This window comes from Panicum virgatum, chromosome 4N (assembly GCF_016808335.1).
Source record: "Panicum virgatum strain AP13 chromosome 4N, P.virgatum_v5, whole genome shotgun sequence".
Classification (NCBI taxonomy): domain Eukaryota; kingdom Viridiplantae; phylum Streptophyta; class Magnoliopsida; order Poales; family Poaceae; genus Panicum; species Panicum virgatum.
In genome coordinates, this window is record NC_053148.1 from 19,268,800 (window position 1) to 19,284,458 (window position 15,659).

Below are 15,659 nucleotides of genomic sequence, written 5' to 3' on the forward strand. Positions count from 1 at the left end.
CAGCCTCAATAGGGAGTGAGAAAATTCCTTGAGTGTGAGCTTTATTGACAATGCATTGAAGGAGGTCTGTAGCAAGAACAAAGAGCAAAGGTGAAAGTGGATCCCCTTGTCTAACTCCTCTTTTACATTGGAATTGTGTGCCAGGTATGCCATTTAACAGGACCGAGGTAGTTGCACTGTCAAATTTTTTTTTGACCCAATCAATCCATGTTGCACTGAAACCAATTTTCTCCAAAATTTTCAGGATAGTGACATGCTCAATAGAATCAAAGGCCTTCTCGAAATCCAATTTTAAGATGATCAATTCCCTCTTAGATTGTTGGCACTGATGAATATATTCAAAGGCCCAAGCAATGCAATCTTGTATAGTCCTGCTTTTGATGAAACCATACTGGTTCTTGTGAATCAGTGAGATTATGATACCCTGGAGTTTTTCCGCCATTAGCTTTGTGATCAGCTTAAGAGTAGAGTCGAGGAGTGATATTGGTCTGAAATCACTTGGTGTTACTGGATGGCTGCATTTTGGGACTAGAGTAATGAAGGAACTGTTTATTGCTTGCAAGCTAATTCTTCCGTGAAGAAATCATTACAAAGCTGGTAGATGTCCTCTTTTATGATATGCCAACATTTTTTGAAAAACATTCCGTTAAAACCGTCAAGGCCAGGAGCTTTGTCAATTGTCATTTGTTTCACCACATTGTCAATTTCTTCTCTTGTGAAGAGTGCTGAGAGTAATTCAAGACCCTCCTGTGTACTAAACAGATCATCCAGGTTGTAGTGCATTTGGGGTTCAGCTGTCTGACCCATTCTACCTTTGAAATTTTCAAACAGTATGGTAGCCTTATGAAAATGTTCATGAATTACTCTGCCATCTTCTGTTTCTAGGCTTGTTATGGTGTTCTGTCTAAATCTCTCTGTGGCAGCAGCATGAAAGAATTTTGTGTTTTCATCACCAAACTTTGTCCATCTCACAGTGTATCTTTTCTTCCAATACTCTTGTTTGAACTTTAAGAGCTTCAAGATATGCTTTTTGAGGATATTTCTAAAGTTGCTTTCCTGAATATATAATGTTCTTTGTTCTTCAAGTTTGTCTAGAATGCCAAGGACTTCATTGCAATTGGCGACAAAATTGTTGATCTTTGAAATACTTTTGACTGAGTCCCACTTGGTACAAGTCCTTTGTCATATGGCCATGGGCATGCTCAAATAATTTGCATGGGGCTTCTCGTTGTTGTTGGTGGGGCCAGCCAATCAAGTGAGCCTTCAATACATATAAATCGTCTCCTTGTCATCTTCCTTTGCTCCATTGACCTCACCCAAGTCTTCGTCTTCCTTATCGCCAGCTGCCAGCTGCCATTCTTGTTCAGAAACATCCTTCAATAATCCTTGAATCATTCAGACATCTTGTCCAACCAAAGAATCCCTCTGCCTTGGATGTAAGTTTAGGGGCAATTAACTTGAGAGGCCGAGGTTAATAACCTCTGTTGAAGAGCAAGCAGTCATATGGCAAATGGGAAGCAGCCCGAGCTTGTCATTGCTCTGTCCAGCATAGCTGCTACTCCGAAACCAGGCAATGATCGCAGTGAAGACAGCAGCACCCATGAAGGCAGCACAGGGGAGCTTGGCATGGCCACGGGCAGCACCAGGCAAGAATCCATCAATGGTTTGTCCACCACGAATTTGCTAGCGCGTAGCCTTGAATCCAAAGTAGCTGTTGATTTTGAGCTGTTGTGGAGATTGCGGAAGTATCTGGTGCTCCTTGGAACCTTAGCTGTTAGTGTGACATACAATGCTGGGTTAACGCCACCAGGGGGATTCTGGACACAGAAGAAGGACGGGCATGATGCCGGTGACCCTATCCTTCGCGCTAGGTTCTTCCCGCGGCATGAGGTATTCTTTTACTGCAATGCAACAGCATTTGCTGCATCTCTTGTCTTAATCATCTTGCTTCTTAGTAAGCATGTGACCAGGCAGAAGTTGTGGCTCCGTTCAATGCAATTCACTATGATACTAGACCTATTCAGCTTGATGGGGGCCTATGCTGCTGGAAGCTGCAGAGCAGTAAAGTCATCCATTTTCATCTGGGTTCTGGTCCTTGCTGTTTTCGTATATATTGTGATTCATATACTTATATACATAAGAGCTGTTCCAAAATGGCTGAAAAATAGGGTGCAATCTGCACTACGCAAGATTCTACGCAGGTGGGGTGTCCATGAGGACCAAAGGAGCATCCCTCAAATCAAAGATGTTGAGGAGGCTCGCAAGTTCATGTTGATGCTTGTGACATTTTCCGCAACTATCACATACCAGGCAGGGTTGAGTCCTCCGGGTGGTTTTTGGGCTGAAAATGAGGAAAATCAGAATCCAGCTACTTCGATGCTTCGCAGCAAAAACCTTGCTCGTTACAATTTTTTTGTTAGTTGCAACTCGACTTCCTTTGTTGCTTCTCTGGTCACCATCATACTGCTTCTGAGCCCAGAATTGAGCAGGCATGGCATAAGGTCCAGAGCAGTGAATGTCTGTGTTGTAGCTGACCTGTTGGGCCTCATGGGAGCATATGCTGCAGGAAGCTGTAGAACTGTGGTACAATCTTTCTGTGTTGTATTTATTGCTATATTGGTGTGGATCTTCATTGCACTTCTGGCTGGGTCTTTTGTTATCAAACCTGTTGCAGACTGTCTTAGAAACATCAAAGTGAGCTGCATGTATAGAGTTGGCCGGGTCTTTTCACTGGAATATGGTAGGAATAGATCAACAAATACAATGGAGGATAATTCAGTTTCAAGTCATCAGCAAACTGCAGTGCATGTAGTAGATTCAGCAGAACAAGTTAGTGCTCTTGAACCAGAACATCAGTCTGCATACCATCAGCAAGTTCCAAATGTCAAAGAAGGTGAACCCCCCGGAGAGCTTCAGTCTACTGGTGAACATGAACAAACTGCAACTACTGAAGAGGTTGTGTCTGGCACTGGGCATACATTGGCGAATGACCAGCAATCCGAAAATGCAGATATCCAGTACAACCAAGAAGGCCAATCTGCATATCACCAGTCAGTTACTAAAGTGGCTTCGTCCAAAACAGGTAATCCATCAATGAAATATCAGCAAGCTACACACACTAATAACAGTATGTCTAATCCTGACTATCAACCTACAGAAAACCTTCAATTTGCAGATATGGAGAAACAGTTTTCATGCGTAGATGATCTCAAGACTTCAAATATAGTTGGCATGTCCAACCCTGATCATAAATCTCTAGATACCCAGAAAATTGCAAATATGATGGGGCAATCTTCATCTACTGATGTTCAAGAGCCTACAGTCATGCCAGTGGAAGAGATTTCCGAACACATAACATTGTCCAGAGATCATAATGGAGCCACCAATAATCTCACTGTGGAAAAAGAGTCCTCTGATGTGCCTTTGAAAATCAATGAGATAGAAATTGTCAGAATTAATGGTGATATTAGACCAAATGAGAATGGCTACACTGACAACTTTGAAGGAGCTCCCAGACAGGCTGACAGCAAAGAAAATGCTAGAGGCAATCTAACTGACAAACATCTCAAGAAATCCCGCACATATCTACTACTACTTGCCATTCTTGCGGTATCCCTGACATACCAATCTGGTTTGAACCCACCAGGTGGTTTCTGGTCAAAACGAGAGAACAATAATTTAGCTGGTGGTTTCATCACTAGGGACACTCATCATCGGCCATACCATTTACCTGGTGATCCCATCCTTGAAGATAATAACCATCAACGGTATATTGCGTTCTTCTATTTAAATGCCATCGCCTTTGTTGCATCTGTTGTCATGATCATTATGCTCCTGAACCGGAGGATGAGTGACAAGGTTATAAAAAGATACGCGCTGCAGACAGCAATGATAGTGGATCTTCTTTCTCTAACTGGGTCTTATCTTACGGGGAGCTGTAGGAAGATGAAGAATTCCATCTACATCTTGCTGTTGTTATGCCTTGTATTTGCTTATGTTCTCATCCATGTTCTGATAGCAATACATGTAATCCCTGAAGGGTGGAAACAGCTTGTGTCAGAAAAGCTTGAGCACCTGTCCTGCAAGCATTTATGGCCAAGAACTGAACCTGGACACAACCAAGGAGGTGAAGGTAATGAGAAGAACTGGGAGAGGAGACGTAAGCTACTATTGATGCTTGCTGTTCTCTCAGCGACTATCACATACCAAGCTGGCATGAGCCCTCCAGGAGGTGTATGGTCTGATGACAAGGGTGTCAGTGGCAAACCTGGCTATCCAATCCTTCAGGACAACAATTTGAAACGCTATGATGTTTTCTACTACTCAAATTCAGTCTCGTTTGTGTCATCTGTAGCTATCACAATACTACTTGTGAACAGGAAATCCTGTGAGCATGGTATCAAGTACTATGCGTTGCGAGTATGCTCAGTGGTGGGCTTGGTTGGCCTCTTGATCGCCTATGCTTCAGGAAGCTGCAGGAAAGCAAAACAATCTATTTATCTTATCATCATTGCTGTTGCAGTTCTGATCTCTATTGTGATTCAAGTGTTTCTGCTCTCTTCAACACATAGTACACTGGGAGGGCCATTGGGCAGATGCATGAAATGTCTACTTGAGTGGTTTTTTGGTGCGACTGAGGCTGGGCAAGAAAGCACTTCTAACAAGCAAGAAAGTTCAGATCATCGTGCAAAAAAAGCTCGGAAGAGGCATAAGTATCTGGTGCTGCTTGCAATTGTCGCAGCTTCCATCACGTACCAAGCTGGTCTAAGCCCGCCTGGTGGCTTCTGGTCTGATGATGATGGCGTCCATACAAGAAGCAGTCCTGTCCTAAACCCCCATGCTGACTTCTGGTGGTATAACAAAAGCCATATGGCTGGCAATCCGGTCCTCCTTGATATTCATCCTCGGCGCTACAAAACATTCTTCTGGTTGAACTCTATCTCTTTCATGGCCTCCATTGTTGTCATCATGTATCTGTTGAATACATCTATCTGGAAGATGGATGTACCACTTGAAGCACTACACTTGATCATGATACTAGACCTGTTGGCCCTCGTGACAGCTTTTGCTGCTGGAAGCTGCCGGAAATTCAGGACTTCATTCTATGTGTATGGACTAGTTCTCGCTGTTGTAATATACCTTGTGATTGTAGTTTTGCTGTCCAAGAGCATTGCTGACTTTCTAAAGCAAGGGGATACAAGTGCTAGTTCCTCTCAGAGACATACTAATGGTGCCTCGGGAACAGAACCCCTGATACCTGAACAAGAATTTTGAATGTCTGTTTTGCAGTATTATCTGAATGTAGTGGCTGCATTTGGTTTAAATGTTCCCTTAGGTTTGTTCGGACATGTAAGTTAATAATGTACCAAGGCTTTTGCCATTCCGGATGAAATTATCAACAGGTTCCTTCTTTTGTTCCGATTCTGAAATTGTGTCTACTGTTATCGTCATTTCAGTGTCGTATTAGAGGTGGGTTTCATATGAGATCAGGTCCTTTTATTGGGATACTGCAAAATTATCAACATTTTGCAGTATGCATCTATTGCGCTAATATCTGCTCAAGAGTGAATTGAATTGATGCTAGTGAGTAGAAAAATCAACTAGTGGCCAGGGGAGAAAACCCTTTGGTACTTTTTAGATTCTTGAAAGGCCTGACGGTTTGCTGAATTGCTGGTATTCATCTAGTGGCCAGGGGTGAAAACCCTTTGGATGATCACTGCATCTCAAAATGTTGGTATGGATCTGATATTTATGCCATTTTGCCATACCTGGTGTTTGGCACACATGTTTCTACTCTTTACATACTGCAATGTGTCGAGCAATATAACAATCAGGAATTCAGGATGATGCTATTGCTCATTTACCTGAGATTATCAACTTTTTCAATTTTCAAGCTGGGCCATCGGATGTGAATATAACCATCACCATCAACCAGCTGTTTTTTTTTTCCTGATAAACCAGCTATTGTTGGAGTTGCGCTAAGCCCCTCTCCTCTTCTTCACCGTTCTGAATGCTTCTACCATCTCGATCGTCCAATAGGAAGTGCATAAAATTAATATATACTCCGTCCGTCCCACGGTGGTGCAATCCTAGTTTCTTAGACATTAGTATGCACTCTCATTTACTGACTGCATGCAACTCACTAGACCACCTAAAATCATGGACAGAAGTTACATTTGGCATGCAAATCAAATCTGACTACTAAATACCCGTGACCTTCTAAACGGTTGAGTTTTTACGATGAATTAATTCCTGGTAATGGTGAATGGAAAAAAAATAAGGATAAGAACACTCGATCTTACGAAGTTTAGTAGAGTTTATCGAAATAAAAAAAAATTATAGTTCTCAATATTTACAATACATTTAGTTTTCATAAAATATATGAGCTATGAAAATTCTAATACAGTCATGATTATTCTAAGGTTGAACTATATGGTCATCCTGTCAGACAAAAAAAAAGAAGAAGATGCAACCAAGGTGTGTCCTGTTCCCCATTCCCCAATTCCTAGTCTTCGTTTACACGCTTACAGCAATACGGGGGACATCACGATTTCTCCGCCCCCGGATGAGACGAGCGGAGCGGAGCCTCGACGCGCAGCGGAATCATCGAGGAAATGCCCGCGGCCGGCAGGCGGAGACCCGGAGGAGCCCAGTGGGGGTGGATGTCCGGTCTGCGACGCCACGCGGTGCACGGGACGCGGAGGTCCTCCGTCCGTCGTCGCGCGCCACCAGTCAGTCGCCCCAACTTGCGGTGGACCTGCTCGGCGCGCGCCAGCCTGCTTGGTTGGTCTCTGTCGCGGCCTCGCTACTATTCTGGCGACTGGTAACTGGTAAGTACTAGACTACTGGTGATGGGGTGGTATTACACAACTATTAGCGTTGCCCCCAGACATCATTAGCAGGGCCAGCTTGGTATGCTATTACTGGAGTATTAAGAAAGGGGTAGTGTGTGTTTGTTCAGTCAGTTGTACCTTGCGATTCCGTTTACTAATACCGAACATTCGATAGGTTTGTTACTTGATGCTCCAACCCCCGGCGGCCCTACAATATTTCATATTAGAAACCGGAAACAAATCAACTCTAAAATCGACTAGTCTAGCTCCATGTCACCAACCTGCTGTCTCTTCTTTTTTGTTCCTAGAAAAAAAAAGAGTGCTCTTAGATTTTAGCTGGGGCAGTATAGCATATTAGCCATATATCCTTCTTTCAAGAAAAAAAACACACTTGCAAATCAATATACAGCTCATTCTTAGTCTATGGCAGCAACTAATAGGCATTCATACTAAATGGCATGGTTGGTGGCTGGTCACTGGGGGCTAGGGAGCACCGTTCCCTTTGCGTCACTGTGTGGGGGCATTGACTTCACCTGGTCTTCTCCCTTTGCCATATTCGTTTTCTCTGCTTCCTCTTGCTTACACCTTCCACGGTTCTTCAATAACTGAGCTTCTTGGAGTCATTACAAGTGTGTTCGCCAGTCGGAGTAGCCATCGGTTCCTCTGTATGCGATCTTAAATTTGCAACCTCGGCTACGAAGTGATCATATCATATAGCTTCTGGGAAGTTGTCCATATAACTTCTTGATGGGCAATGCAATGTCTTCCCCGTAGGTGTGCCTTCCTTTCCCTTCCTGTGTGTTTTACTTAATTTGATTTGTGAACCTGGATGTAGCTTAGCATTGCCAGTAGACTACGGTTTCCGGTTAACATCTTTCATGATTGTGGTATGTACAGTAAAACTTCTAACATTTTTGCTTGCAACATGCTATTTGAGAACTATTGTGGTATATATACACTGTAAAACTTCTAAATAATTTTTTTTGCTTGCAATATGATATATTTTTTTGACGTAACCCCAGTACGGATTCGGATTATGGACTGGGCCTTGCTTGTTATTAATCTCACTCTTTTGTTTCTTAGCCACTGAAGCATACAAAATAATTCATTGCCACTGTTTACTGTCTTTATCTTGGTAAGAGTGACTTTACTCTTCACCAAGTCTTCTCTTCTTCCCACACTCATACTTTTACAATTGTTCTTCGATCTTCCAGATATCAGAACAATCCTTGAGTAATCTGTGACTCTGAATCTTCCAGATATCTTCTCACAGCCAAAGAGTTGTATCCTGCTGCTACTAATGTAAGGGTAGAGGGCCGCTGAGACTTGCAGGATCAGTTGGGGAAGTATCATATGGCTACTGCTGCGCAAACAGAGCATGCCGTTGCTCCAACTGGCACCACAATTACTCCAGGAGCAGGCAATGATGAGATTGAAGACAGCAACGCCCATGGAAACACCAATAGTCAGCATTTCATTGTCACTGGCCTTGGTGGTGGCAGTGGCAAGGGGCAGGACTCCATGGATGATTCATCCAGGAGATTTTTATTAGTTGATAGCACCGATGATGGTTTTGATTTCTTGTGGAAACTGCGGAAGTATTTGGTACTTCTTGGAATCTTAGCTGTTGGTGTGACATACAATTCTGGATTAACACCACCTGGGGGATTTTGGAATGAAAACACGGATGGCCATAAAGCTGGTGATCCTGTCCTTCATGTTGAGTTCTCCCAACGGTATGAGATATTCTTCTATTGTAATGCAACAGCCTTTGCTGCATCTCTTGTCTTAATAATCTTGCTTCTAAGCAAGAATGTGACAAGGCAGAAGTTGTGGCTTCGTTCAATGCAATTTACAATGCTAGTGGACCTATTCAGTCTGATGGGGGCCTATGCTTCTGGGAGCTGCAGGGCTCTTAAGTCATCTGTCTACACATGGGTTCTAGTCATTATTGTTTTTGCTTATGTTTTGATTCATATCCTAGTATCCACAAGGTTTGTTCCAGAAACATTCAAAATGACGGTGAAGGCGATGGTAAATCGAACTCTATCCATGTTGGGAATATGTGATGTGAAAACAAGTAGTAATCAAGAGAAAAGGAACCTTGAGGAAGCTCGCAAGTTTATTCTGATGCTTGTAACTTTTGCTGCCAGTGTCACATACCAAGCAGGGTTGAGTCCACCAGGTGGCTTTTGGGCTGAAAATGATCATATCTCAGAGCACCGTCCAGCTACTCCTGTTCTTCGCAGTCACTACCTGCGCCGTTATAATATCTTTGTTAGTTGCAATTCAACCTCCTTTGTGGCATCTTTGGTTACAATTATATTGCTTCTGAGTCCAGAACTGAGCAGGCATGGAATAAGGACCAAAGCAGTGCTTGTTTGCGTGGTGGCTGACCTGTTATGCCTAATTGGTGCCTTTGCTGCTGGATGCTGTAGGGATGTAGCAACATCGTTCTTTGTCATGTTTATTATAGTCATAGTTTTGATCTGCATTGGGTTTTTAGCTGGGATATTTGTTTACAAACCTGTAGCAGACTGGCTAGAGAATATCAAAGCACACATTATGCGGTGCATGGGTGTGCTAGGTCGAGCACTCTCACTGAAATCTAGGAGTAACAGATCAATCAATTCAAAGCCAGAGAGTTCTCATGGAAATCATCAGAAAGAATCAGTCCATGCATCTGATGTACCAGCAGAAGACAGTGCATATGAACCAGGACTCCAGACTGCAGGCAATCAGCAAGTTTCAAATGCCACAGAAGTGGAATCCAGTGAGGAGTATCCACCTGAAGACAATCAGAAGATAGAAAATACTGAATCACTCTCTAACTCTCAGAATCCATCAGACAATAGTTCACAATCAACAAACACCAAGGATCCTGTGTCCAATCTGGAGTGTGAACTATCCGACTGCAAGCTAGTTGCAAACAGGACAGAATCTCTCTCCAGCACAGAACATCCATCGTCGAGCTGTCAGCAAAGGGATGGTGTGTCTGCAGACAGCCATCTAGTTTCAGGTATGGAGCAATCTTCATCTGAACAAAATGTGTTAGCTGGTGACTATATTGAGGATGGAAGGCCTTCTTTGCCTGCGGAAGTCAGTGATACTGTGGAATCTGCAGAACAGAATTTGACTAGACATAATAACCGTGACATGGAAAATGGTGGCATTGATAACAATGCAGAACATGAGAATGGCCGTACAGACTGCAATCAAGAAGCACCTGAACCAAATTATCCTCGAAATTCAATGGAAGAGCATCTGGAGAAGACCCGCACATATTTGCTCCTCCTTGCCATTCTTGCAATATCTCTGACATATCAATCAGGTTTGAACCCACCAGGTGGCTTCTGGTCAAGAAGTGAGAATAATCACTCAGCTGGTGATCGCATCCTTGAGGACAGTGACCATCCACGCTTCATTGCGTTCTTCTATCTTAATGCAGTTGCATTTGTGGCATCTATTGTGATCATCCTTATGCTACTGAACAAGAGTATGAGCAAGAAGGTTACAAAACATCGTGTCTTGCAGGTAGTTATGATAGTGGACTTACTTTCCCTGACTGGGGCCTTTGTCATGGGGAGCTGCAGGGATGCAAAGAAGTCTATTTCCATATCAGTGTTATTATGTCTTGTTATTGCTTATGTTGCTCTTCATGTTCTCATAATTCATGTGATCCCTCCAGAGTGCAAAAGGCTGGTTTCAGATAAAGTGAAGAACTTCTCCTGTGGAAATGTATGGTCAGCATTGCCTCAGTTATGCCAGCAGCAGACAGGGAAGGAAACTAGTCCAAAGGAATTGGAACGCAGGCGTAATCTACTACTGACACTTGCTATTCTAGCTGCAACTGTCACATACCAAGCTGGCATCAACCCTCCAGGTGGTGTATGGTCTGATGACAAAGATGTCAGTGGCGCACCAGGAAACCCAGTCCTTCAGGACAACCATCGAAAGAGATACGATTTGTTCTACTACTCAAATTCAGTCTCATTTGTGTCATCTGTTGCTATCACAATATTACTTGTGAATAAGGAATCCTGTGAGCATGGAATCAAATCTTATGCACTGCGAGTGTGTTTGGTGGTGGGTTTACTTGGCCTCTTGATTGCATATGCCGCAGGAAGCTGCAGGAATAGAAAGCAATCCATCTTTGTCATCATCATTGCCATGGCTGTTCTCATATCCCTTGTGATTCAAGTCCTGCTATCTTCAATGTATGAAACGCTAAGAAGACCATTGGCTAAACTTATGGAACGTCTGCAGAAACTTATGGAATATCTCCAGAACTGGTTTTTTGGAACTGAGACAGTTAGACGAGAAATTACTTCCGGGTCACTGGAAACTAAAGATTGTAATGAGCAAAAAGTAAGAAAGAGGCATAAGTATCTCATGCTTATTGCCACTTTAGCAGCCTCCATCACATACCAAGCTGGTCTGAACCCACCTGGTGGCTTCTGGTCTGATGACGACGGTCATAACGCAGGCAACCCGCTCCTTCATGATATTAATCGCCAACGCTACAAGATATTCTTCTGCTTCAATGCTATCTCATTCATGACATCTATTGTTGTTATTTTGCTTCTGCTGAGTAAATCCATTAGGAAAAAAGCTGTCCCGCTTGAGGTATTGCTCTTGATTATGATACTGGACCTGGTGTCTCTCATGACAGCTTTTGCTGCGGGAAGCTGCAGGAAACTAAGCACTTCAGTCTATGTCTTTATGCTAGTAGCTGGCGTAGTGGTATATCTTGTGGTTCTTATTGTTCTGTCAAGGGCAATTAAAAAATATCTGAGAAAGTGGAAGACATGTGGGATTTTCTTCTCAAGATATACTGTTCGTGTTTCAAGCACAAACACAAGGGTACAAAGAGAGCAAGTCTGAAGAAACCCTCCCTGTTGTTCTCAAGTCAGTATATCTTCTTCGTCGTCGTCGTCTTCCTTTTCTGTATCAGGGTGCAAAAAAAGCCTCACCGCTGTTTGTGTTCAATTTTACTTGCAGGATGGTGGTGATGTATGTTACTAAACTGTCATTTACAAAAGTTGAATTTGGACTAAACCATGTTGATATTTTTGCAAGTGTCATGTAATCCGCTGGATAGCTCATGAAAGACCGTGGATTTTTTTCTTTCCATTATATGTTTCTGTGTTTTATGTGCTTTTTCCCTATGGTAAAGAAAGACCACCAAAATGCTGAAAAGGTTTATAGTGACTTTAGAAACTGATACTGTGCATTTTCTCATCTTAACTTTATGTTCTAGCGCCATTTATTTCTTTTACAACGAAGGTTTTTTGTTGAATTATTCATACTTTGTTTCTAAAACAAACTGTAAAATGTATCTGCTTCATTACTCACGATCATACATGATGAATATGTAGGGTTTGCATTGCGCGTACCTCACATGAGAGTATATATGAGACTACCACTATTGTAGAAGTTACTCTCTTATTAATCCCTGGTTGTCATTGAACAACTTTTATCAAGTATAGAAGAACCTGCGTTAACTTTATGAAACTAGCTTTGCTCCATGCCTTTTGGGTTGTTCAAGAACATCCCGTATTGTTTTTACAGGGAGACATACCCTTTTTCGAATTGCAGAATAAGCTTTATGCATCCAATTTTTCTTCTGGCATTGCGATGTTCAAAAGAACTCGTGGTTAGATAGTTTACCATTTCTGAGTCTACGTAGTCTGCATTTGTTGTAAAATTCAATTTTTTGTTGTTGTTGTTGTGCCGAGTGGCATTGCAAGGAATGAGGCCATGAGGGCATTGCGGAATTTGCAACTCTTCCTGCCCGCCCGGTGTTCGACGGAATGACGGCCCGGGTCCCGGGGAGCCTCGCGCCCTGGCCGTCCCGTCCGTGCACGATAGGTGCTCCACCCCGATCGAGCTTCGAGCAGGCGCGGTCACATGTTGCGCAACAGAAATCTCAGGGCGCCGCCGGAGGACGACCTCGGCTTGTCGGAGCCAAAAGTGTGAGGACCTGCGATAGATGCCTGACGGTCGCGACACCAGCCAGTCGGCCGGTCCGGTCCGCCGATGGTTTGCCGCGATGCCGTGCTGCTGGTGCGTGCCGATCCGATCTCCTGGCAACAATCGCCAGCTAGCGGCCCCGCGATTGGTTGCCTAGATCAGCATTTGAACTTAAGGAACAACGCAACGGGAACTGCACAAATTAGGGTTCAACGGATCCGGACAGGGAACAGTAAAAAATTTACTACTAGCAAACGAGAACGAGCCGGTGCCCGGCCAAATTCATCCCGGCACGGGAACGACCGAACGAGGCTGCAACTCGTTACCAGATCTGCTGCCTCGGTTCAGCTGCTGCCTCGGGTTCTTCTATATTCTATAACTAATCTAAATCTAGTAATACTTGTTTTGCATCACAAATATTATTACTTGCTTATATTACTTTAACGGTTTAACTTGTCGAAAAGAGAGAATTGTATTTTTTGGATGGAGGGAGTACAGCTGAACTGACGACCACGAAATCCGACAGGATCAGACCGTTTGTCGATGAAATGATTTTATCAATGGACAACCGACTGGATTGTGTTGCTGCAATCGTTTGTAAAAGAAAGAATTTTGTTGTTGTACTGACGCAACGGTCCAAGGCAGGCGGGCGCCCGGGGCTGGGCCGTGTCATTCTGGGACAAACACATGACAGCATGGCTAATAATTTAGCCTGCTGCTGGCTAAATGCATCTGCCATGTCATACAAAGCCAACAATATAGTCTGCTCATATAATGACTTGGCTATTAGATTGGCTAAGAGAAGAGCTGCATTAAACATGTAACTATTTAATGCTTTCATATACATACCATCTTCTGTGGCATACATATTGGCTACTCATCAATCAAACATCACAATACAAACAAGCTCTTGCAGTCATTAAGACATACCAAAATAAATTAATCTGAAGCAACATAGTTCATTTTAATAGCTAGCTGACAGATTATGCCGAAGCAACATCACACACATAACCTGATGGCACATTTTTTTAGAAAAGAATAACCTGATGGCACATAGTAGCATGACACCAACAACTAAACATTACAAAAGTAACATTAATGAAAAGTACAGTCAAATAAGATCTATGGCACACAAGCTGTTAATTATTGATCTAAATAATGATAAAAGCGCAATGCCATTGTTGGATTGACATTGTTGGATCTTCAGTAGCAAGGAGCAGCCAGTCCATTTGCATCAACGGTCACCATCAACACTGCAAGTTAAATAATAAAATTACTTCAACATATAGGCTACCACAAGATGCAATGCATGGCCACTGTTTATTGGTTATCAGCAGCACAAGTACAATATGGACAAGCTGTAAACCAAAGCTCCAGCTAGTGAACTGAATAGATTATATGAGAGAAAGCATACCTGTAAGTAGTACCAAAAGCAATCACACCACACCATGACAATGTCCTGAAACATATGTTAGATATCTGATGATCTGTTAACTGAAAGATAAAAATAGAAACATGCATCAAGGGTCTAAAAAATACAGTAAATCAGCATTATTGTTTAGCTAAATTTCTCAAGACCTAGAAGCAACTGACTGTCCAGATAACATGTTGTTGCAACTAAGATGACATGCTACACATACCAAGCTTGCAGATCGAAGTCCTATGAGGCACCAACACCAGCAGATGCTCACGAAATCCCTTGAGCCGACGAGCCAGTCATGGCAAGGTGTTGTGGCCCGGGGAAACAGTATGGAACAGGGGGCGCCTTGGACTGTGGTGGACATGGTGGACACCAAGCACCAAGTCCAAACGGGGAAGGGATGCCCACCAGTGCAACGGGCTGAGACCCTTGGGGAGAAACAGGTTGAGCCCCAGGCGGGGGAATCTCCATTGGTGTTACACCCGTTGCCGCCGGTGAGGTACCACGGCGTGAGCAGGAACAGAGAGGCGATGGGTAGCGGCAGAACGAGGACAGATCCTCCCCCGATTTACTTCTGAATTGAGTTCATGAGTTCAACTTGTTTTACAAGACTGGGTCTTATACCCGATAGCTAGGACACGGCACGCAGGCCGGCGTCTACTTAAAACGAAAACGTACTTTGCGGAAACGTAAACTACTAGTGTTGCCTTCATATTGCTGGTGCGTCACGGCCTAGTCGTGACATCTCCCCCCCCCCTTGAGATGGAGCTTGTCCCCAAGCGATAGCCTTTGGAAACTGCTTCTGCACGACATAGAAATCCTCCCAAGTAGCTGAAGCAGGAGAAAATCCCGACCACTGAAGCAACACCTGAGGGATAGCAGTATTACCGCGTTTAACCAGGCGACGTTCAAGGATCTTGACCGGGACGGTGGGATGAGCACTCAAATCAACCAGCTTCTGAATGTCTGAATAATGAGGAGTATGATCCGGAAGAAACGACTTCAACTGGGAGACATGGAACACGTTATGAACACGGCTGTCAGGTGGAAGATCCAAGCGATAAGCCGCACCACCAATACGCTCGAGGATAGTATAGGGACCAAAGAACTTGAAGGACAGCTTGGGAAATGGGCGATTCACCACTGACGACTGAGCGTAGGGCTGCAGCCAGAGGAGAACTTGCTCACCCACCTAAAACACTCGGTCAGTGCGACGTTTGTTGGCCTGCTGTTTCATGCGGTTCTGTGCTAGAGCCAACTGGGTCTTGAGGATCTCCGTATGGTGTGCACGCTGAACCAAGAACTCATCCATGGAGGGATCAGACGAACCAGGAGAGTTGGAGGAAGGTGAAATAATCCCAAGGTTGGGCTCATAACCATACAGGGCTCGGAAAGGAGAACAACCCAATGCAGAGTGTAGAGATGAATTGTAC

The 15,659-nt window shown here is 43.6% G+C and overlaps 2 protein-coding genes and 1 long non-coding RNA gene across 6 annotated transcripts; 2 read left to right on the forward strand and 1 right to left on the reverse strand.

Annotated features, from left to right (window-relative positions):
* Nucleotides 1–1,015: 1,015 nt before the first annotated feature.
* Nucleotides 1,016–5,424, forward strand: LOC120670146. Of its 2 annotated transcripts, none has more exons than XM_039950199.1 (2): nt 1,016–3,082; nt 3,176–5,424. In XM_039950199.1, exons 1-2 carry the CDS (start codon nt 1,504–1,506, stop codon nt 5,272–5,274), a joined length of 3,678 nt encoding a protein of 1,225 aa, XP_039806133.1. In that variant the 5' UTR covers nt 1,016–1,503; the 3' UTR covers nt 5,275–5,424. The 2 variants fall into 2 exon arrangements, with proteins under 2 accessions (XP_039806133.1, XP_039806132.1); XM_039950198.1 differs by having other exon boundaries at nt 1,017–3,082; nt 3,158–5,410.
* Nucleotides 5,425–6,498: 1,074 nt separating this feature from the next.
* LOC120669879 lies at nt 6,499–12,055 on the forward strand. 3 transcript variants are annotated; one of them, XM_039949762.1, is made up of 3 exons: nt 6,499–7,607; nt 8,048–11,741; nt 11,835–12,055. In XM_039949762.1, the coding sequence occupies exon 2, from the start codon at nt 8,187–8,189 to the stop codon at nt 11,715–11,717; it is 3,531 nt and encodes a 1,176-aa protein (XP_039805696.1). In that variant the 5' UTR covers nt 6,499–7,607; nt 8,048–8,186; the 3' UTR covers nt 11,718–11,741; nt 11,835–12,055. The 3 variants fall into 3 exon arrangements, with proteins under 3 accessions (XP_039805696.1, XP_039805695.1, XP_039805697.1); XM_039949761.1 differs by having other exon boundaries at nt 8,093–11,969; XM_039949763.1 differs by having other exon boundaries at nt 6,499–7,603; nt 8,048–11,969.
* A 1,661-nt stretch (nt 12,056–13,716) lies between these two features.
* On the reverse strand, nt 13,717–14,694 carry LOC120671045. The gene is made up of 3 exons (XR_005673480.1): nt 14,447–14,694; nt 14,221–14,265; nt 13,717–14,059 (listed from the first exon to the last, which is right to left on the reverse strand). It is a non-coding gene; the product is annotated as an uncharacterized LOC120671045 (long non-coding RNA).
* Nucleotides 14,695–15,659: the final 965 nt, after the last annotated feature.